Raw genomic sequence first — 22443 nt, 5'->3', positions numbered from 1 at the left:
TCTCTCTCTCTGTCTTTCTGAAGAGCTATATGTAGGAGCTCCATGGTGGGGGCATGTTTCTCCTCCCAGTTAATGTATTTTGGGGAGGATGCGAGGCTGACACTAGCTCAGCTTCAGACCCAGAATGGCAAGGAATTACTCATCCTTCCAGACCCAGCTCAGATGCCGCGTCCTACCCTGTCTCGTTGGGGTCCCTCTGTCCTTGGTTCACATCTCTGCTGTTATGGCACCTGCGGCCCTTGTACGAGTTTATATTTCAGTCTCTCTGAGCAGATGGTAAACGTCCATAAGGGCAGGGGTGTGTCTCATTCATTTTCATTTCCATCATTTCTAGTAAGTGTTCAGTTTTTATTGAATGAATAAAAATGCAACCCTGCCCTTAAGGTCAGACTAGAGTTGGGGATTGTGACACAAAACAATAAAGTAATGACAACTATTTTCTTATAAGCAAGGGATAGCAACAAATCCCTCCTCTCAGCCTTGTTCAAGCTCACACATCCAGTTAGTAAAGGATGAGTGATCCCACCTTCTTCCCTGTAAATGGCTCAGCGCTGGTGTCTGAAAATCACTCGGCACAATAATGGTTGTGTCTATCATTAAACAGGAGTCTGATGATTAACGGTGTTGTAAGTTTTGTCTAATAATACTATACTTAATACCTCTATTATTCCCCCATTCGTATGGTTTTCCCCTTCTACTTTTTAAATTGAAGAGACATTGGTTACAGGAATCCTAGATTCCCAGCAGATAAAAAGTAAAATTGAGATGAAAAGTCTTCTTTCAAGAATAGTTATTATGTTTTCATTTGTTTAAGTGGCTAAGACATCATGTTAATGAAGTCAAGAGTTTGGTCCCATCTCTAGAGGCCAGTGAAAGACGTTCCCAATTCAAGGCTGCTGTATCTACCCTTAGCATCGATGGCAAGAGTGCTTGGTGAGAAAATCCCTCTTGTCCACTAAAAGAAAATCAACTTGAAACATGTTGCCAAATAGATGGATCATCTTCGTCCAAGAAGAAATGGCACTGATGGTCTTAGACTAAATTTCTCACCCACTAAGTCAGGCCTGGTATACTAATTTCATCTATGTTTTTTGTAAAGTAACATAGTACAGTTTTAATAAAGTTAGCAGGAGCATGGTATGGAATCAGTATGTTGGAACTTAGTTTATATAAGAAAGTTTTAACAAATCAATTTGCCTAAGCTTATAATAAATGGAAATAGGTTCATGGAAACTAGAAAAGTAAACAAGTGGTTAATGAAAATACAATGCAAAAGATGCTACTATTATAAAGGAAGAGAATGTCTCTTCCAGTGAATGAGTATAGGAACTGCTTGGAAATAGATATCCTCACCCTTGACTTCCAGTCATCTGTCTACAGGGTGATATCGCACAAACGATTTGACCTCTTTGGGATTCCATTTTCCCATCCTCTACAAAACGTCCATTTTTTCCAGTTCTGCAATAAACAATGGATCCCATTCTCATTCTTAATGCTAGGCAGACTCAAGTTGCCTTTTAAAACCCCTCATAATTTCTCCCTTCTAAAAGTCATTCCAAATCTCTAGGTAAGAGTTGCACGGTCCCGCAACAGACCATCTGGCAGGCAATATCTGGCAGTCCACATTTAAAGAGAAGGTCAAGAGAGGTTAAGTGGCTTGTTCAAGGTCCCACATCTAGTTAGTAAAGGTTAAGGATCTGGAACCCAGATCTCTTTGCCACACTTTCTGCTGTCTCCCTTTTGATACACTTCTCAACCCCTTAACGCAGAGTTGGCTGCATGGCTGCCACATCAGGAAAGAGAAAATGGAAGAGCAGCTTTTCCCCCTTTGACTGTATGAAAATCACTCACTTTTTAAACACCACCACCCATGTATGTGGTAGGAATGAAAGGCCAGTATGACTAAACATAGATGCTAAGTACCTTACAAATACCTGAGTGTTTTAGGAAGTGAGTAATGGAAAATGAAATTGGCTATAAACAGAAATCAAAACTATCTAAATTCTCTCCACAAGCTAATTGCTAACTTTTAATCTCTGCTTTTCACAATCCGAAGAATTTGTGAATTTGCTGAAAATAAAGAATGGCATGACAAAAACCTCTCTTTATTGAGATAGTTAAGTTGAACAGAGATGGAGGTTCCTTTTTTCTTTTCTTTCCTTCTTTTGTTTTCTTTTTTTAGAGACTGAGTCTTGCTATTTTGCCCAGACTAGGCTTGAACTCACAATCCTCCCACCTCAGACCCCCGAGTAGCTGGAACTATAGGTGTGTGCCACCGCACCTAGCTCCAATGTGCTTTATAATGGTGTCAAACTTTCCAGCATATTGCTCTACCTGTAGTAGGTGCTCAATAAATATTTGCAGAGAGAAGAAAAGAAGGCAGAGAGAGTGAAAGTTCATTTCTATTATCTGAACTTTCAGGAAAACAGGATATTAATTCCATAAAAAAGTAGACTTAAGAAAATAGTCTGTAAAGTGCTTTAAGATACCCGGAGAAAAGACTACCTATTCATCCAAGTGGTTTAAGTGAGTTAGGGCAGGAACACTGACGCCCCCTCCCTGGCCTCCTCCAGGCCTGTGCACACAGGCACAGGCCTTGCCTACATAAGGGTTCATTTCAGACTGTCGCCGGGTTTCCTCGGGCCTTGGGTCCTCCAGATCAGCTCTCTCCACTACACTGCATGGCCTCGTAGTGCCGTCAGTTCAGAAATGGGGGAACTGGGTGCTGCCCCTTTATTAGGTTGCCAGGAAGACCCCAGAGCCATTCATGGAAAGGTAAGAATTGAAGTTGGCAGCAATTTCGTGGCTTAGTCCGTTCTCTTATTTGACGAGGCCAAAGCTACCAAATTAAGTTCAATATTAACTTTTTCAGTAGCAATGTTTACATGAAACTCAACACACCTAAATGGAAAACCTTGGAAGACTGGGGATTGGGATCGAGTAGGGTCAACATTCCTGTTCTGAATGTGTCAATGTGTTTTATATTTATGGTTTATGTGATACGATGTCTCTGAGTTCCTTAGGGAAGGAGCTCACAGTAAGCCAACTGCCAAACTTAGCCTTGGTGTTCAATAGAAAAATAATTTATAAAATCTATAGGAAAATATCACTTTCAAAGAGCAATATATTTTAAAATCTTAAAATAGTATTTTTTTTTTTTTTTTTAGAAATCATTCCACTTGTGGCTCCAGCTTTATTGTGATTCAAATAAATCGAAAATTTTATTTATGCTTTTAAAAATAATCACCTTAATTATTATGAAGAACAATAATAGGTACCACCTATTTTAGATCTATTATATGCCAGATACTTTCCTAGGCATTTTCATACCTCATTAATTCATTTACTTCTCATTGCCTCCATTATATAGATAAAGGAGATCGTGTCCAAAGTTTTAGCATATGAACATAGTCTTTGGAATCAGATCTGGGGTTGAGTCTTTTTTTTTTTTTTTTTTTTTTTTTTTTTTTTTTTTAGACAGAATCTTGCTTTGTCGCTTCCAGCTAGAGTGCTGTGGTGTCAGCCTGGCTCACAGCAACCTCAAACTCTTGGGCTCAAGCGATCCTCCTGCCTCAGCCTCCCAAGTAGCTGGGACTCCAGGCATGCCCAGCTTATTTTTTCTATTTTTAGTAGAAACAGGGTCTTCACTCTTGTTCAGGCTGGTCTCAAACTCCTAACCTCAAGCGATCCTCCCCCCTCAGTCTCCCATAGGCTTGAGTCTTAATAACTGTGTAACCTTCGACAAGTCTGAACCTCAGTTTCCTATCAGTAAAACAGGGATAAAAACAGTACTAATTTCTTCATAAGTTGCTGGGCAGATTGAGTGAGATAAGGCATGTGAAATATTAAGAGAAAAGGGCCATGTGCGTATGCGATCATGCTACCAGTACCAAATTTGACTTTTCCCCAAAAGGAAATTAAAACGATGGGCTTCAGTGCCATCCTAAGGAGGGAAGGAGGAAAACCATCTTCGGTCCCCATTCCTCCTCTCCCCCTACCCCCCCCCAGGGTGTTCATACCAGTGAGCTCAGGGCAGAGCGAACTACAAGCTCAGCTAAGGAGGAAAACAACAGTGAGAAGAGGGTACCATGCCCTGTCCGCACTGCAGGGAAGCGGGTGGCGGTTGGGGAAAGTATGAGGGCTCACGAGGATGATGGGAAGAGGAAAGGCAACACAGGGGCCTTTTGGGAACTGATTATTGGGGTGAGCCTCTCGACCTGCCCCTAACATCCCCTCCTCTCTCACTCACTCTCCTGCAGGCCTTGGAGCAAAGCCCTAAGGAGAGACCATACCAGAGCAGACCCCTCCCCCAGGGCACCCCTGCTCTCCAGGAAGTGCCTTGTGGGCGGCATTCCCAGGTGGCAGGAGCCAGCAGTGGCCTGCAGCCTGGTCATTGTCTGCTCTGCTCAGGGGGGCCCCACGGAGCCCCCATTGGCTCTCGCAGCTCCCTTGGAAAGAAGAAAGCAGCATCTTGCATGGGTGGCTTATTCTAAAACAAAATAATATCTGAGAAATTTGATGGACTCTGACAGGGGGAAGAAGGGAGTGAAAAAGACGGAACAAAGATGCCATTTTAAAATATTGGCTCATGTTCAGGATTTCACTATTTTCTATGGCAAGGAGCAAGTAAAAAAAAAAAATCCTCCTATTGATGAGCATTTTTGTACAGTCATCGAAAGTCAAAGGGCCAAGGGCTTCTGACTTTCCCTCTGGGGAAACCGGTGAGCCAGTCTTCTGTGTAAGTTCGAAAAGGGCTGGCTGGGAAGGCAAGAGGCTCAGAGGCCCCCAGCAAGCAGCTCAGCCCAGGGACGGGTGCAGAGGGACACACTGTTTTCAGTTCAGATTCTGTGATCTTTCTGCCAAACAGGGGTTTACAAAGCAAAAACCTCCAGAGAATTCTCATACTTTCTGGCTTATTCTTCTGGTGTTCGTCTTAACAGGAATCAGCTGTTTGCCTTCTCACTTATACAGCATGTTGCCGAGGAGAATTTAGCATCTGGCCTAGCTATTATTAAAAACAAGAACATCCTGCTCTGTTGGGAGAACAGCACCACTGGCAATAAAAGGACAGATATCATTTGCATTTAGGATTCCAGAGACGTGTTTCGGTTCAATATCTGCTCTCCCTCCTTCCACCCCGGCTTTCATTTTAAACTCTCCTGATTCATCCATCATTCGCATCGTGGGCTCCTTTTTCTGAAACAGACACAAGGAAAGAGTACTTTTTCCTTTCTCTGGGAGGCAGGAATTGCTGGAGTTGTTCAAACACTGATCCATTCCTGCAGTGTGATAAAGTTGAACGACCAGAGGAATTTTTTTTTTTTTTTTTTACAACTGCGGAAATGAAAAAGTAAACAAGACTGGGACTGCATTGGTATTTAGGCTCCAGCTTTTTGTTGTTGTTTTTGTCTTTTTCTTTTTTTAAGCCATTGGGCTAGGAGCCTGAAGGAACTATATAATATGAAAAACCCTGAGAGGTTTTATTAGCCAATAAAAAAACTTAGTTCCTATTAACTACTTAACTCCTTGCTGAAGTTGGGTACTGGCTTCCTCCTTGGATCCCTCTCTCCCTCTCATGCCCACGAGGAATGGAAGTTGGCTCGCCAGGCTTTCCCTGAACAACCTGCGTCCACAGTTTGTGTTCCAGAAGGTGTGGCTGGGAGTCACATTCAATAATAATCTCTGCGTTTCTCATCTGTGAAACCACCAGTAAGATTTCCATAAGGTGCCCCTAAATCTACACACAAAGAAAGACTAAGCACTCTGTGAAAAAGGAGTAAGGTCATTGTAATTTCCATGACTTTAGATGTTAAATGACCATCAGAGAAAACAAAACCGGGCTCAGGCATTGCTGGGCTATGTAGTGATCCTACAGGAGACACCTCTCATGTGGGGGCAGAAGAATGAAGAGAAACTCACAGAGAAACAGAAAGCGAAACTGGTTAGAGTTGTTTCACTGCCAGAGAGAGATGGAGTTATAAAAAATAAATGACTTGATTTAGGGAAAAAAGGATGTCCAAGGAGATTTAAATCATAAAACTCTTTTATTAATACTCCCACAATTGTATGTGTTACAGGGTTTTGTTGTTTGCTTTTTGTTGTTTTTAAATAATAAATTTGCACATTTACATCAATGCATCATCTAACTGTGTTTTGGAGGTTCTTGGTCCCCCATTTCTCGAAAACACCCACCCTTCAGTTCTGCCACTATCTACTGTATCTCTAATTCCACTGAGCCTCCTATATCCTACTTCCATTTCCACAATCAGGCTAACTAGTACTTTCCGTGCTCCAGGAGACATTTCCTGAGGCCTCAAGAACACAAAGCCACATGGGACCTGGTTGCATCTTTGTGTTCTGGTCCCATTTAATGTTGCTGCTGCAAGAGCTACTCCTTGAAGGGCTTATGTGGAAGAATTCCGCCTTGTTTTTTAAAGCATTTTGCTTTAAAATGTTCTTTATTTCTTTAGGAGAATGGCAGGTGGCGGAAATTCTTCTCTATTGGCTGTGGCGTGGGGCAGAATGACCGGGACAGCACAGACAGCAATCAAGACGTGAACTGTGTTTGCAATGCTAAAGCATAAAGCAAGTTTTTCAGAAAGCCCCACTCAGTGGCCCAACATCATTGCAACAGTAAGAAATAATAAGAAAATGAGGTTAAAATAAGTTTTATTAAAAGTTAAGTGTGCTTCTAGAAATTTGATCCCTCTGCTTTCCAAGTAGCTGAGCGTATGTGAACAGCAGGGCTGGATTGAGTCACAAGAAGCTTTTGAATCAAAGCTTTATAAAAATTAATAATAACCTCTAAATGTCAGCTTTTCCACGCTCCCTTAACTGACATCTCAAGGAGCACCCAGTGTCCCTTGTCCTCTCTAATAACCTATGCGAAGAAGAGTAATTGCTTCTTCACTACATGTGGGATGAAGACAGTGCTTGCTTTTTTTTTTTTTTTTTTTTTGCAGAATTTGCAGGAATAAAGAACAAATGAGGCACATAAATGCTGTGTCAAGGAACACATGTGTGTGGATGGTGTCTTTTCCTGAATGGCTGCTCAGGTACTCCTTTCCATTCTCCTACCCGCCTCCTTCCCTCCCTCAGGCAAGCACGCATGTGCACGTGCAAACACACACACACACACACACACACACGTGCACCCCTGGTATATTACCCTTTGCATCGTCAGTGGATCCTTCTCTTTGCCAAGTTTTGATTCATAACTTTAAAAATTCATTTCCAAGGCCTCGTGATTGAATAGCTACTGCTGAGAAGCCCCTAAGAAGACACAAAGAAGCTTACCAGGGCGTACAGGAAGGGTGGTGAAGAGGAGAAAGATTTCCTTGCCTTTGCTCAGAGCCCATAACTTAAATACAGAGCATTAGGTTTCCATGTATTGATTCCTACCTGGCCTTTCTTAAGCACCTTCTGCAGGCCGGAGAAGAGAGCCAGTGAAGGAAGAGCAGAGGTGGTTAGGAAACGATTTGGAGCATACCCAGGGTATGTAGTCCTAGGGTACAAGCTGAGTTGTCTCATTGCCTGCATTCATACCAATACCTGGACAGCTCAAGTGTTGCAGATTCTCACATGAAGAAGTCCTTCCCGGCACCTTAGGACTGACTTTGGGAGCAATAAATGCATGAGTTTGCCTGGGATTTCACAGGTGAGCTGGCTAACGCTCACTAAAACTGTGGCAGTCCATGAGTTGTCCTCCATTTCCCCAGAAAAACTTAGAGACTATGACAGTGTTATCATAAGAAAACTATGTTTTTAGATACCCCTGTTGTTTCCCAGCACTGATCTCTAAAATGATTTTCAAACAGTTGGAATAGAGAGGCCAGTTGGTTGCATTGCCTATTGTTAACCTGATAATCCAGGCAGAGGTAGTTGCTTAAATCAGACAAGTCAGTATCTCCATTTCTGCAGTGGCTCTTGGCTAGGTCATTATTGTTTACCAAACATTTCCAGAGGGAATGAAAAATCAACTCATGAAGATCTGTAGGACCTGCTCTCACTGACTGTGAATGAGGGCTTCCCCCGACATCCTCTCTTGCCGTTCAGACTGTTTTCAAATCCCATAAATATAAACATGTGGCTCTTCAAGCGCATCTGTAGATAATAACTTCAGGGGGCTTCCTGTTTACTTGGCAATACCCATTTCCCAGCCAAATAAACTCTGTGACAGAGAGCTGAGGTGTTTATTGGGCCAGTCTCGGCTGGGATTGAGTTAACAGGAAACACCCACTCTTGCAGAAATGTCTGATGATTAAATATTTGGGGGACAGGGGACACCAGGGGTCAAAAGCCCTACAGAAATTGCTTTCCTCTTCCGCCTGTAGTTTCAGTGAGAAACAGAGCAGCCATGATAACTATGGCCAACCAGCCCGGGCCTAACAAAGCTCCACAGTGGGGCTGTTCACGGGCTGCACAGCCCGTGATGCGGAGAGGAGGGAAGAAGTGCAGACGAAAAAGCCAGGAGCATCCCTCCCCATACCACAGGGTGCCTGCCATCCGGTGGAGGGATAGAAAAGGCTGATGTACATCCATCACTGCAGAGCCCCTCAGTCTTCTGCCTGGCTACCCTGCTCTAATGAGCAATGTATTCTCACACCAGCTGTCCAAAAAGCCTGATTTAAGAATTTAGGGAGAGCTTCTAGCCCAGTGGTCCTCAATTGGTGGAGATTTCGCCACCCAGAGGACACTGGGCAAGTCTAGAGGCCTTTTTGGTTCCCCTAAGTAGAGAGGTGCTACTAGCATCTAGTAGGTAGAGGCCAGGGACTCTGCTAACATCCTACGATCCACAGGACAGCATCCCTGACCCACACAGAAGAATTATCCAGCCTGAAACATCTAGCCCAATGCCTCTCCGTAAACCAAGAAACTACGACCTAGAGGAGTAAAGTGATTTATGCTAACCCTTCCTGCTGGACAAAACTGAAGAAAGCCACCGGGCCCACCTCCCTTGCGAATGCCTTTTAAAGTCAAACAGACGTTTAGTTTAAAAAAAATAAATAAATACACATCCTCAAAGAGTTGCAAACAAACTCCGTGGCCTAAGTTCACCCAAGTGCTTGTAGGATGTTTCCCGTTCTTAGAAATTAACTGTTTCCAAGATTTCTTAGAAAACAGTGCCAAAGGGTTAAGAATAACCAGATCCTCATAAAGGCTTCTAACTCTTGCTATGACGTGGGCCAGTGTGGCCAGTGACTTCCTGGTTCCATCTTTGCGAACTGTGGTAAGCAAAGCACACAACAAGCACAGGACATAGAGAAAGCAACCACTCTGCCCCAGGCCCTCCACCTTATCACCAGGGAGGGACTTACCAAAAATAAACAATGGCCAAGAAAAAAAAAAAAAAAAAAACTCTAAACTATGGTTATGTTCACTAGTAAGATTTTTCTGAGGCTAGAGCCCTCCAGGCCAAGGTCCATTTTTACTCGTCCTTGGGCTTTGGTTGACTATTTTTAAGAACCCAAAAGAGATGGTGGGAAGGAAAATAGATTACCCCTATCTCTGGGCTGCCCAAGATCTTCCGAGTAAAGCCAGGGGTTCACTTGCCGGGCCCCGTTCATGTTCCCAGAAATTAGAATCACGAAAGCATCAGGGCTGTCATGTAGACACCGTGACTGGTCCCACAGTTGGAGTAAGGGCCTTCCCTGAGGATGGGGTGAGTGCTGCTCCTTCAAACACAAGCTAGTAAGGAAGTGAGTTCACTGCTAGATGCTTTGCCCACCCCTCTAGGAGGAGGACAAACTAAGAAGACAGTGCTTACCAATATTTTTTTTCCCCTCTGACCAGCAATTTAAGATCTCTGCTCTTACCCAACCCTGGCAAGTGATAAGAGCAGTAAGTGCCCAGGTGTGGGCGGGAGGAGGTGTCAGACTAGAGAGAAACCGCGGATGAGAAAAGACCCAGTGTACACACATAACAAAACCAAAAAAGCCATTTTATTGAAAATTAAATTCAAACTTCAAATTAATATTACAATCATGAGAAAAATGCCAAATAATTCAATTTACAGTTGCAACATACAATACAAATAGTCCCTTTGAAGTTAAGAGTAAACTCATCCACAATCATGACCTGTGGCACAAAGCAGAATTTGTACAATATGTGCATGGAAAGCAAATCTTGGGCAATAGCAATTGGAAAAAATAAAAATGAAAGCTTGTATTTACACAAAATGCTACAAATACTTTTGTTCCACAGAAATCTAAGAATGGTAAAGCATATCCAGAAAATGGAATTTTATTTAGAATACCTAAGAAATGACTGTAAGTTATGGTTTTGGCTGATATATTTCAAAGTACTGCATTAAAAAGCAAACAATTATTTGTAAACATGAAGTAAACAAACATCTAAAAAATTCTCACATAGAAAATATTTTTTTTAAATGCATTATCTTTTTAAGAACAACAAATTCAAGGTTTGGAAGGATCGTCTTTATTGTGTTTAGTATTGTTCTTTCAAATACCATAGGTATAATGATTATTTTTGCTAATGCTTTGTGTTTCCATGTATTCACCTATATTCTGGGCCAGTCCCTTTCCTCAGAATGGAGGGAACCCTTTAAGCCAGCTCACACATCTCCTCCCTTCTGAATTACCATGGATGGTCCCTAGTGGGATTTCTCTGCTCATTTTTAAAGGGCCCTGGGTGGGGGCGGGGGGCAGGGGGCGGGGTGAGGGGGCGGCGGTTAGTTAAACAGCCCAAAGAGAAAACAATCATCTGATGAGTCTCTCAGTTCGAGGCTGGATGTCATTCCACTCATCTAAAACCAAAGCTGTAGTACCTGTTCTGGAACTCTGACATAGGTTAAAATTTGTGAGACAACTGAAATGGATAAAAATGTGGCTGTGTTGGTCACATTGTAAATTCCTGCAGTGTTTGTGCTGCATACGGAACCATGCTATTTTAACCCCCAGGAAATAGAGTGTTGACTAGTACATGGTTCCATAGTAGTAGTTAGACTTTGCTTTGGTCTTGAAATCACAAATCATACACATGACCCAGTGCAAATTAAGGGTTCAGTAAAAAGAAAAAGAAAAAGAAAGAAAAAAAGAAAAAACCCACAAAATTTTAACCCCTAGGCCAAAAAAGGACAGAATTTGTTCTAAGAAATGTGAATTACTCCATTGGGGTGGTTGGAGTGAGGCTGGAGGGAAGAAGTGCTTGAATTTTTCCCAAGGAAAAAAAAACTTTTAAAGTGTTTCTGGGTTGCTGCCTGCAGCCACTATAATTACATTTCAACACAAAAGCATCCCGAAAGTCACTTAGTATGTGTACTGTAAACTTAAAAAAGCCCTTTTAACATTAAAAAATAATGTACAAATATAGTATCTTTTTTATTAAATAGGATGCAGCTGGTGGTAACATTTTTATGTCAATTAATTAAAATTGAAATGTGTAACCAGACACTGGCTTTTTTAAGCGCTGCTGAAACAAACACACATATTTTACACTTACAAATAAATGGACAGTGGTGTGCTTCAAGCTACCACACACAAACAATAAATAGTATCAATTACTACTTCCATCTTACTTAAGTAATAGAAAAGTGGCTTATTTTTCTAAGCATACTTGGTATACAACCTTTAGAAGGCAAAGTGTTTTGTTCTGTTTTCCCTTCAATTTTTATTAGGAGTCAGGACGAATTCCAAGGGAGACTCCTAGGCAAGAAGCACAGGTCCAATCGCCCCACAAAAGCTGTCCTGCATTGCTGGGCAACCTACAAAGGTGGGCTTGAGAATGACTAGAGAGCGAGGGGGCTTCTGGGGGCTGGAGGGAAATCTCTGCTAAGTTCTGCTTAGGAGGGCACAGGAGTCACATGAAGGGGCCCTGACGTGTGGGCAGAGAGCAGGGATTGGCCTGCTGGTGTCATCAAATGATCCTGGTTTGGATTGAGGATTTGCACTTGGGGATTTGATATGTGGTAGCCAGAAGTGGTCAAAGTGCATCCTACAGAAGGGCGCTAGCTCAAATTCATACACAGCAGTAGACACCAAACTGCACATACCCCTGCCCTCCCTCGTGTGAAATACAAACGCCAAAGGCTGTATGTAGGTCCCCATACGGGATGTATGCCCTCTCAGATCAGCTACCTGCTGGAACTGGGCTGCCACTTCAGATGACCTGTTCCCAAAAGACAATGACATCATTCTGCTCCTTTAAATGCAAATTCTGTGGAAAGCTGCCAGGGGGGTGTTGGGTAAGGCAGATTTGGGTTCCCCTGATTTACTGTTTGGTAAGGCTGGTTGGGTGGGAATCCCTGGTGCAATTCTGCTCTCCTGTACTATGCGTATCATGATTGATCCTTTATCCCATGCGTGACTTTAAGCTGACTATGTCTTCTCTATGAAGCCTGGAGATTTAGAGTTTTGCTTAACTATAAAACCACAGAACATTTTTCTGCAGTTCAATGATTCATTTGTGCTTGTCTTTTTAATATGACCACAGTCATAATTACCCCCCCAAAATTAGGAAACCGCATCACTTTAGCATTTCATACTGATAAGGGGCAACGTAGGTGAAAAAGGGCTAAGAGTTGTTTTGTAAATCCCTAATTATTGCTTTAAAAGGCAAAGCTGTGTTAGAGGCAATCAAAGATCTGAAAGAACTAAACATGACATTTCCTTCATACATCACAAAAACAAGCTACATCTAAAATATTTGGAGATGGAAGTACTTTTAAAAATCACATTGTGCATGGATGAACTGAAATTGCTTAGCAATATTTCAGATATGGCTCTAGCCCACTGAAGAAATTTGTTATTTAATAAAGAGCATTTTTAGAGACCGAAGTCAACATATCAATACACTAAGAAATGTTTCAAGGGTCCAAATGTTATTAAATAATTATAAATATATCTTTAAAGTTATATGACCATTCACGTTAGCAAGTTACCTCAGATTTTACACATATTCATAATTTAAAAAAAAAAGAAAACAAATAACACACAGCCAAACGCAAACACTATCTATACCATTATGGCTATAATAAGGTATTGCCATTTTCAGTTTTGCATAAAAGGAGAAGGAGGGTTTTAGGGATGGGATTTCTTTTTGGTTAAATGGGAAAGGGGGGGAAGTATTCAAAAGTAAAATAAAATAATCTATCCTGATCAGTATTTTTGAAGTCACTTTCTCAGAGTAGGAAAAAAAAAACTGAACCAAACAGTTCAAATGAGTACCTGCAGCAAGTCTGAAAGCAAAGTTTGAAACAGTGATTCTGAATGGATCGTACTGCAATGGGAGCATCCATTCTACCTCTTGTCCCTTTACGTGCACCTTGACCGGCTTTGTAAGCGGGTAGGCAGAGCGCACTGGTCCGTACACAGCTGCAACCGTGAGGGTGTGTGGTTTCAAAGCACAGAGAGGAAGCTGCTTGCTCTTCTCTCTCCTGAACCTGGAGTCCACCTCTCTGAACTGGCATAGGAACAGGTGATTTATGGTAACAGACTGAACAACAACAACAAAATACCTTTTCTCTTGTTTGTTCCTTTGCAAAAGCACATCTTAAATAGTAAACAATCTGAAACCTGATTGTGATCGTCTCTCTTGGGCCTTCTGCTTCTCAATATCTACCCTCTCGTGGTTGCAAGATCATGACTGAGTGAATGAAAAATCTTCTAAAAAATAGGCACTTTGTAGATAGCTAATTAATATACATATATATGCACTCTTTCTATATATGTATATATCGATACGTGTGGGACGTGGCCCCCAGGCACCGCTGGGCCACAGCTGAGGAATTTCAATACGGTCGCCAAACAGATTCATCCATTCTGCCACTAGAATTCAAAACGGTTGGGGAACTGCTGTGGCTTCCGTCAGCGTCAACACCATCATTCTGGTTAGGCAAATTTGGATTTAATAGCGTGCTGCCATTCGAGGTGGTGGTGCACGGCGGGAGCATTCTGGAAGGAGACCGGTCTCCCCCCGGCACCATGGGGAACTGATAGGATCCTGACGAAGTGCCATAGTAGAGATATGGAGTGCTGCTGGTCTGGAAGGGTCCGCTCTGGCTTTGGGAGGAGCCGGGATAGGGTGGTGGCAGGTAGGTGTGGTAGTGGGTGGTGGCGGACATACCGAGGGACATGCCTGAGGTGACTGGCGGGGTGTAAGTAAAGGTGGCTGGATAGTGCATTCGTGGGTTGGAGAAGCGGCTCTCAGTGAGGGATGAAATGCTGGGGAACTGCCTGGGGTCTGAAAAAGGGCCCAGTTCTGAAGCACCTAAAAATTATAACAGAAGATGGGGGGAAAATCTGTAAATATCAATTAAAATAATGATAGAATCGTTACAAGAAAACTTTAGCTTTCCCAAAAAGGAACAGCAAGCCATAAACAGACCTTCAAATGCACCAGTCACTGTACAGTCTTTTTCTCCCCCCCACTTTCCAGTCTTAATAGCATTTATCCTTAAGTTCTTCACCCCCAGAGACTCCCAAAGGGCTTTAAAAACCCAAACGTGTGCTAGGTCATGTGTGTAAACCAACCCAACACTCTGATCATACAGGTTCACTCACCAGACTTAAGACCGAATCTTCATTGACTTTTTTTCTCTTTTTGTTTCTCGTTGCACTTCAGATATTTGAAGTGACACTTTTACTAAATCAAACACGTTTATTTTCCTCAACTCAATATAAAAGAGATTCCAAAATAATAAGTTTTATTATTAGTACTCTTGGCAGGGCTCCTTCATCAATGAAGGGACATCAAAAAGATACCCTAACATGTTCCTATCATTTCTTTTAAACCCTTAAAAGAATTTAAAATCTTGTTATAAGCTTCATCTTAGTAGTAGTGAATCAAACCAGATTTCAGTGTAGTCTGAAACTATCTTCTCTGGGTGCGGATAGGGAGGGTCAGCTGGATAAGGGGGCAGGAAGGCTTAGTACCTTCGGAATCAGTGCATTTCAAGTCTTGATGGGAGACTTAAGATCTGATTTCGGCCAGGTGCTGACAGTAGCTTTTGTGAAAGGCTCGATGCCTAGGGGACATTAAGAGGAGGGCCCCTCCCCACCCACCTACCAGACACCTGCTCCACATCCTACAGAATCAGCTTCAGGTTGATTTGAAGCAGTAACCTAGAGGCAAAGATGGTTCTCCCCTGAAAAGTGACGTCCTTTAACTTCTAAAGCTAACAGTATGCCTCCTTGATAGATATTTCTGGTGCCTAACTTATGAAACCACAGTTACAAACCATTTCACATGAAAACTAGTTTTATGAAATGACTAAAAATTTATAGTGGTGATCCTTAAGTATTGTGCTAATTACGATTTTCTAGAATTGACAGAATTGTGGCAAGCCTTTTTATAGTACCAATGCTCTTATTAAGATTTTGATTCCTTCTAAAATCTTCCAATTATTTGGACCACATATTTGCTTTTCCTATAGCTTTTAGCTATAAAGGGAAGGACTTAGCAATTCTAGAAGACCTTAGTGAATAGCTAGCTACTCCACCAGTCCCATTTTTATTCAGCTCTTGTTCTTGGATACTACAATGTTTATTAGAGGAATAATCCCAACACTTTTCTTTAAAGGTGCTGGTTGAAGGTTGTTAATTTCTGTTAAAATGCACCCTGCTTAGGATCTTCATAAAATGCTAGGGGGAGTTTAAGTGCCATGATGTGCATTTGTAATAAAAAGTGACTATTTAAAAGCAACATGTAGTTAACAAAACTCACAAATTGGACAGTACCAATCAGACAGCCCAGCCCAGCCCAGCCCTGCCCCACCCAGCAATTGTGAAAAGTCTCACCTGCCTGGCTCTTCTTACTGAGAGTGGAAGGCCAGAGGCAGAAGTCAGAGGTGGCAGTGTCATCATCTGTAAAATGAGGGGGATGAGCTCTAAGTTCCCTTCCAGCTCTAAAGTTCTATGACCACGAATTCCAAGATAGAAGGAGAAGCAAGAGCCTTAGGGGAAGGGTAGACAGAGAGGTTCCCGTTCCTCATTAGCACTTTCCCAGAGTCCACAGGCCCAGAAGCAGAGGGTAGAAAGCTAGTGAGCAGCCTCTAATGCCAGAAGCAAACACTTTCAAGATGACAAACCAAAACTGACACAGCCCAGGCAGTCACTCTCTGCTTTTTGTAAATTCTTCCATCCTCAACTTGTCTCTACCTGACCCCTCCCCCAAATGAAATTCTGACAAGCTCAAGTTTAAAAAAGTGCAAGTAGTGATTATGACAGAATCAAAAATGGGAGCAGATGAGGTGTAAGCATCTCCCCCGCCTGATGCTTTTGCACTGTCTTACACAATACAGACACTAAGTGGAGGCCACAGATGTTCCTCAGCCGGCCTTTGCACTGCAGAGCATCCAGGTGACCTTGAGCTGGCAGAGCTAACAGCTCTAGGCAGGTCACTTCTGTATGCATTAAGTTCAATGCTGAGCTCATATGAGGAAAGGCAGAAAAACGTGGGCGATGGAAATCGGAAAGAAGCTGCAGTTAAAATGTCATCGTTTGCCCCCCACAGAAGCACAGAGTTCACACAAATAGACATGTTACTGTAAAAAATGCTTCTCATGTGTATTTGTACTTAAAATACACTGTAGTAATAATTAAAATTCCATATGGTTTTACTTATTTTGATGCAGAAGCCTCATTAAAACCCTTTATGTGGGGCCCTGGCGGTAAACTCCAATATGGTTTTGAATTTACCACTCCCCTGACCTTCTTCTCCATTTTACCTGACACATTTTGCTGATGTTTTTATTACCCATCACATGCCAGGATCGCTGTACCTTTTTGGTTTATAGATGTTAGCTAACACAAATTGACATTCATTTTTCAATTAATGAGCTCTGGTTGTGGTTTATAGAAAGCAATGCAACAAATTTCCGCTAGGTTTACAGCATTCTGACCAATCGCTTTTCGTCATTTGAGTCTGTAATGTCTTGAGGATTAACTCTTTCTTGACAAAGACAGCTACTGTAGACTTTAAAGGGATTACAGGATAATTTTTATAACTTAAAAAAAAATCATAGAATTTTCTGGAATCTGTTTAGTCATTTTATGTTACCAAGATATAGTTTAGTAAACATACTGCAATGTGTTCTGTATGAAGAAATATTAACTATCTGCCATAGTACAATATGAGATCTCTTATGTAATAATCTATGATGGGGAGGTGAGAGGAATCCTAAGCTTAAAAAGAGAGAATATAAACGCCTTAATCTTAAATTTATTTATAGTAATTGTTATAGAAGCAAATAATATCATTAAATTTTCTTTCATTGAATAGGGTTGTATCTGTACTTCTAATCTCTGTTTTGTATGTGAACTCAGGTTTTCTTTTAGACCTCCTTCTTGGGTTGTTTTGACATTGTGTCCTAAAGTATTCATACCTTGTGTCACTAGCCACATTACAGCCACAAACTTAAAAAAAAAAAAGAACTGAGGATTACATTAACTAAAGTATACAAAATGTAAATTTGACTTATTAAAAGAGTCCAAAGATTACAGCCTAGAGAGTTTTAAAAGTAGTACTACCCCAATCTAATTTTGTAAATGTAAAACCAAAGCTCAACAACTGCCCCAGTGATGTGCCTGGTGCCTGGTCGCCTCAGAGCACCCCAGAGCCGGGTTAAAACTCCTGACTACACCTACCAAGTAAATGAAGCCATCGGTGGTTTGGGAACCTTTTTAAAATAACAAGGAACAACTTTCATATATCCATTTTTTTTGCTGTTATCCATGTATCTCTTTCATGTCCAAAATACATTAAGCTTTGTTGAACAGTGGAAGTTGTCAGAAGTTGAGGATGCTACAGTCAACACGAGATCATCTGGTTCTGAGAGTTTCAAAATGTCATGTGCCTACACTTGAGGGTGCCTAGAGGGCTGCCAGGACTTACAGGAAGCCCAAGATAAACATGGTTTATCTTCCATCTTCCCGATGGGTTTTTATTCAACTTGGACAAAGGAATACACTATATAGTAAATATGAATGTGATATGGAGGAGAATGCAACACTTGGGTGAATTTTTAGATAAACAAATAAAAAATAACTTCAACAAAATTTTGTACTTGTCAAGCTTTAGGCTATGCCCCCAGATCCCCTAAGTATCCAAGTACCCCTTCTGCTAGTTGGAGCACTCTGATGGAAAAGTCTAAACTCCTAATTTACTGCTTAGATAACTATAATCTAAGCCTGTTTGACAAATAGGAAAGGTGAAATCCAGAGAAGGGAAGCCATTTATTCCACATTCCAAAATCACACACCTTGAGAGGCAGAGCCACCACTAGAACAACCTCTTTGACTTTTAACAAAGGATATGCAATATTAGTTACCCTTAAGGAATTTGGTTAACATGATCACAGATCTCTGTCTACCCAGCTATATGTATGTGTGTGTATATATGTATGTACGCATACTCATCTGCTATCTTAGAGGTCTATTTGCCTAAATAAAAAATACTTCAATAAATTCTTTTTGCCCCAACCAGAGTTACTATCTTTGGGATACTACTAACAACTCTTTTAGGCATTGTTGTTCATCTAATCTGCTAAACAGTAGGCAATTAGTTCAGTTGCTCAGGGCAAAATGTGAATGAGGGCCAGGTGCAGTGGATCACTCCTGTAATCCTAGCACTCTGGGAGGCCAAGGTGGGAGGATCACTTGAGGTTAGGAGTTTGAGACCAGCCTGAGCAAGAGCGAGACCCTGTCTCTACTAAAAACACCAAAAATTAGTCGGGCTTGGTGGTGTGTGCCTGCCAGCTACTCGGAAGGCTGAGGCAGGAGGAGGGCTTGAGCCCAGGAGTTTGAAGTTGCTGTGAGCTGGGCTGACACCACGGCACTCTAGTCCAGGCGACAGAGCGAGACTCTGTCTTAAAAATAAAAAAAGAAAAGAAAATGTGAATGAGACCAAGGTCAAGGGTTTGATTCCCTTAGGACCTCCTGGCTTCCTACAGATGCACTTCATTCCAAAGCTGCTGTCTGCAGCCCTAGCCACAGCCAGACAGCTTGCAAACAAATGTAGCTGTCATAAAGAGAGCTACAAGAACCTCGCTCATTAAAGCAGCAGCGGCAGTTTTTAACAACCAACTATACATAAGGGAAGAATACATTATAAAATGTCCACAATGCTGAAATAAAAATAGAGTCAACGTTAAAAGTAAAAAAACATCTTGCACCTCCCCACAAGGTCTATGAGAGAAAAGGAAATAGCCTCTCTTTACCCAACCAGGTTTCCTGGGTCTTCAGAAGTGGAAAGTATGTGAAATCAAGAGGAAGGAATACAAGAGAATCTGTGACCTGCTTTAATTCTCAGGGCCTGCAGTCCCTGTGACATCTCTCACACACTGCTTTCTCAGGCTACTCACGCTGGGGGACGTGTGACTCCCTCCTGGAGAGCTGTTGAGGACAGAGATCTAATACTTCTCCATCCCCCCTTCGGTGCTTACTAACAGTTACTACTTGACATTTCCAGGCCTTTACTCTAACATACATTTTCCCACTCAGTAGGCCCTCAATAAATAACAGTTGACTGAAAATGGGCAAGGGGATCTCTAGAATGAAAGGAAATCAGAATTTGAGAAGAATAACAGACAGAGTACTTGCCATTTGGGGCTGTCAGCTGGGAAACACTGTACCCATTTTATCTTCTCCTCTAAGCAGCAGATTTTCTACACCCCAGCTGAGGAGGCAGGTTGGGGCAGGGAAAAGGAAAAGGGGCCTTGAATCTGGACTGAACATATGTTGGCATATTCAGAGTCCCCGACCCTACCTTTTTTTATGTGAGGACATAAACGTACAGAATGAAAAGCCATCATACTTCTCAGCAATGAGGTGTTAACTTCAAAGCTTCATTGGGGCCTTTTAAATGGTAGGAGTTATTGCTTCAACAAATCTCAAATAAAGCCTAAGACCTTTTTATTAACCCCCTCACAGCGTTCCTTCTGTTGGAACATTTAATACACAAGACCTACGCAGGGCTGCTTCTCCTCTGGCACCAAGAATCTTCTTCCCCTGTTACAGCCTTCTGGCTGCCCCTCTTCCCAACTGCTTTATTGTGAAATTTCCTATTCTACTTCTGTTCCAATAGCATTTATTTTTCTATATCACTCCTTTGGACCCTTACTCCTTTGTTGAATTATTAGCTGTTTTTCAGTCTGTTCTCTCCAACTATAAAGTCAGCTTTGGATGGTAAAGGAATTATTTTCCTTTCATATCCATCTCAGAACCTAGTACACAGTAAGAGGTTAAAATGAAAAAAATATGTTGAGTGTACGGCTGGATGAATAAATGAATAAGTAAATGAGTCTAAAGATCAGGAACTCTGTACAATAGCTAATACGTTTTGACACATTAAGGAAAAAACAGATACTAAGCAATGCTGACATCGAACCTAAAATGGAATCCACATACGTTCCATACCTACAAAACCTTGTAAAACTCTCTTTACAGAGCATTCAAAGCTATTCCCAAGCATCATTAATGACATCACACTGCAAACAGGGGCCCCACAAACAGCAGTTGCCGCTAGTAAACGGGTGCCTCTGGTTTCCTACCGGTGTTATTCCCACTCCATTACCAGTGCCCGTCCTGCCTCAGAGCCAGTATCTGTGTATAGGTCCACACTGGGGAGCCCCAGGGAGACGCGATGAAGGGGAAAGGGGGCCAGCCCAGCCCTCCAGAGGGCCATGGCCTGCTGGAACGTTACTCCACTCACCCTCGATCATGATTCAGGGTTAATCTCCTGCCACTAAGGTCATGGTCTTTATTGTGAGTGAGTAAAGTTAACAGAGGGTGAAACTCGCATCCTGTATGAATTTCTACACTAGTATATAGAAGCAGTATGTCAGAGTCATCAAGAATCATAAGTGACTTTTACAGATGAAGACATGGAGGCCTGCAGATGGGGTAGATCCCGGTGGCAGCACGAAGATTCCAATGTTCTACCCTACCTCTGCTGCCGTGGCAGAGCATGCCAGTGGAAAAATGCAGAGGATCTGCCTTGAGCTTCCTGAGATCTGCATTCTGTGAACACACATGTGAAAGAGGAAATTCTTCCACTAGCATACTACCTTTTCAAGCCACAGGGGTGGCAGAGCCTTAAGACCAGTGTGTATCACCACTTAATCAAGCATAGTTCAGCCACCTTTCAGAAGGCATGCTGAGCAGCTCTGCAAGGAAGGAGTGAAAAATAAGGAGGCTGTAGGCATACTCAGAGTCCTTTGCCCTCCTTTTCCAAGGTCACATCCCACTGCTCCTCAGTGTGCACCTTCTTACTCATAGGGTTACATACACTTAGGATCCTTCTGGGGTCTTTGCTCATGCTCTCCCCAGTGTCCACCACTTCCCCTTCTCTGCCTGAGCAAGGTAAGTAAGCACTGTTTTCACAGTTCACTACCACACAAGGACATCCTGGGTATTCGCATTTTTATCATAACCTTTTCTTTACCATACAAGCCTTGGATATTTATGTATGTGCATTCTAAAGTATTACCATTGGTTTTAGGTAAGTATTTTCACTTTCCAACTAAAGAGAAAGCAAATTAACAGTAAGAATCACATATGCTTCTTTTAGATCCTGGCTAATGCATAGTATGGTGCTGAGAAAAGATGGATGCTTCAAAAAACTTTCCTAAACAAATGTACAACTAGCACAGTCTCAAGCAGGCAACATGCTAGTAATACATAAACAAATAAATGTATTACTAGCATAGTCTCAAGCAGGCAACATGATAGAAGCAGAAATGCTATATAAACACTATCCAAAAATCAAGTTTAGAATGCATGCAAAATATAACTTTGCATTTCCACACTCAGGTTCTAAGGGGTCAATTTTCCAAATTTCCCTGAATTTCTCCCCTCACACTAAAAAATAATCAAATTTGTCTATCACCAAATTAGTTTTACTTTTAATCTTTACATAATAATCAGGAAAATATATCATATATGGGAAACATGAAATGGATCACACTGATGGAGAAGAAACCAGCAAAGTAAGAATGTGAAATCAATTTCTTTTAAGATAATGAAATGACTAGAAAACTCCACAGTTTTGCAAAAGAGCGGAAAAGTGCCTCAACTATCCAGTATAAATATTTGTTTTCCGTGTTGTAATGAATTGTACTTTTCCACTGCATGCTCACAAATTCTGAAAGACCAGCTGATTCTAAGGCTAAGAAAAGTATGTTATGCTGAAGGAAAAAAACCTGGCAATTTTCAGAAACTTCAACCATTCTTTAACCCCCCTCCCATATTTTGAGGATATTATTGGAATAATACATTTCCTTTTTGTAAAGGGAAAAGTGGCAGGCAGAAAATGTTCAAGTGTATGTGTATGCATAGAGGGAGGGAGAGTAAGAGGGAAGGAAGGAGCCAAAGGAGGGGGAGAGAAAAGGGAGGAAAAAAAGAGAGATCTTCTTGCTAGGCCTTGATTAAGAACTTTTTAAATCCTAGGAAGGGTGGATGGTCTTTGAAACCAGATCTGCTGCAGGAA

General features: G+C 41.8%; 1 protein-coding gene across 4 annotated transcripts in view; it reads right to left on the bottom strand.

Annotated features, from left to right (window-relative positions):
* Nucleotides 1–13747: 13747 nt before the first annotated feature.
* Nucleotides 13748–22443, bottom strand: part of RUNX2 (RUNX family transcription factor 2) — a 205679-nt gene continuing 196983 nt past the window's right edge. For 3 of the 4 annotated variants that reach the window (XM_069487788.1, XM_069487790.1, XM_069487789.1), the window contains one exon: nt 13748–14226. In XM_069487788.1, the coding sequence (XP_069343889.1) occupies nt 13748–14226 (479 nt within the window). Of the gene's footprint in view, nt 14227–15755; nt 15822–22443 lie in introns of all 4 variants that reach the window. The other variant, XM_069487787.1, reaches the window with a different exon arrangement.

This window comes from Eulemur rufifrons, chromosome 15, assembly GCF_041146395.1.
Source record: "Eulemur rufifrons isolate Redbay chromosome 15, OSU_ERuf_1, whole genome shotgun sequence".
Taxonomy (NCBI): Eukaryota; Metazoa; Chordata; class Mammalia; order Primates; family Lemuridae; genus Eulemur; species Eulemur rufifrons.
The sequence above is the reverse complement of the archived record's forward strand: the minus strand, read 5'-3'. Positions and strand labels throughout refer to the sequence as shown.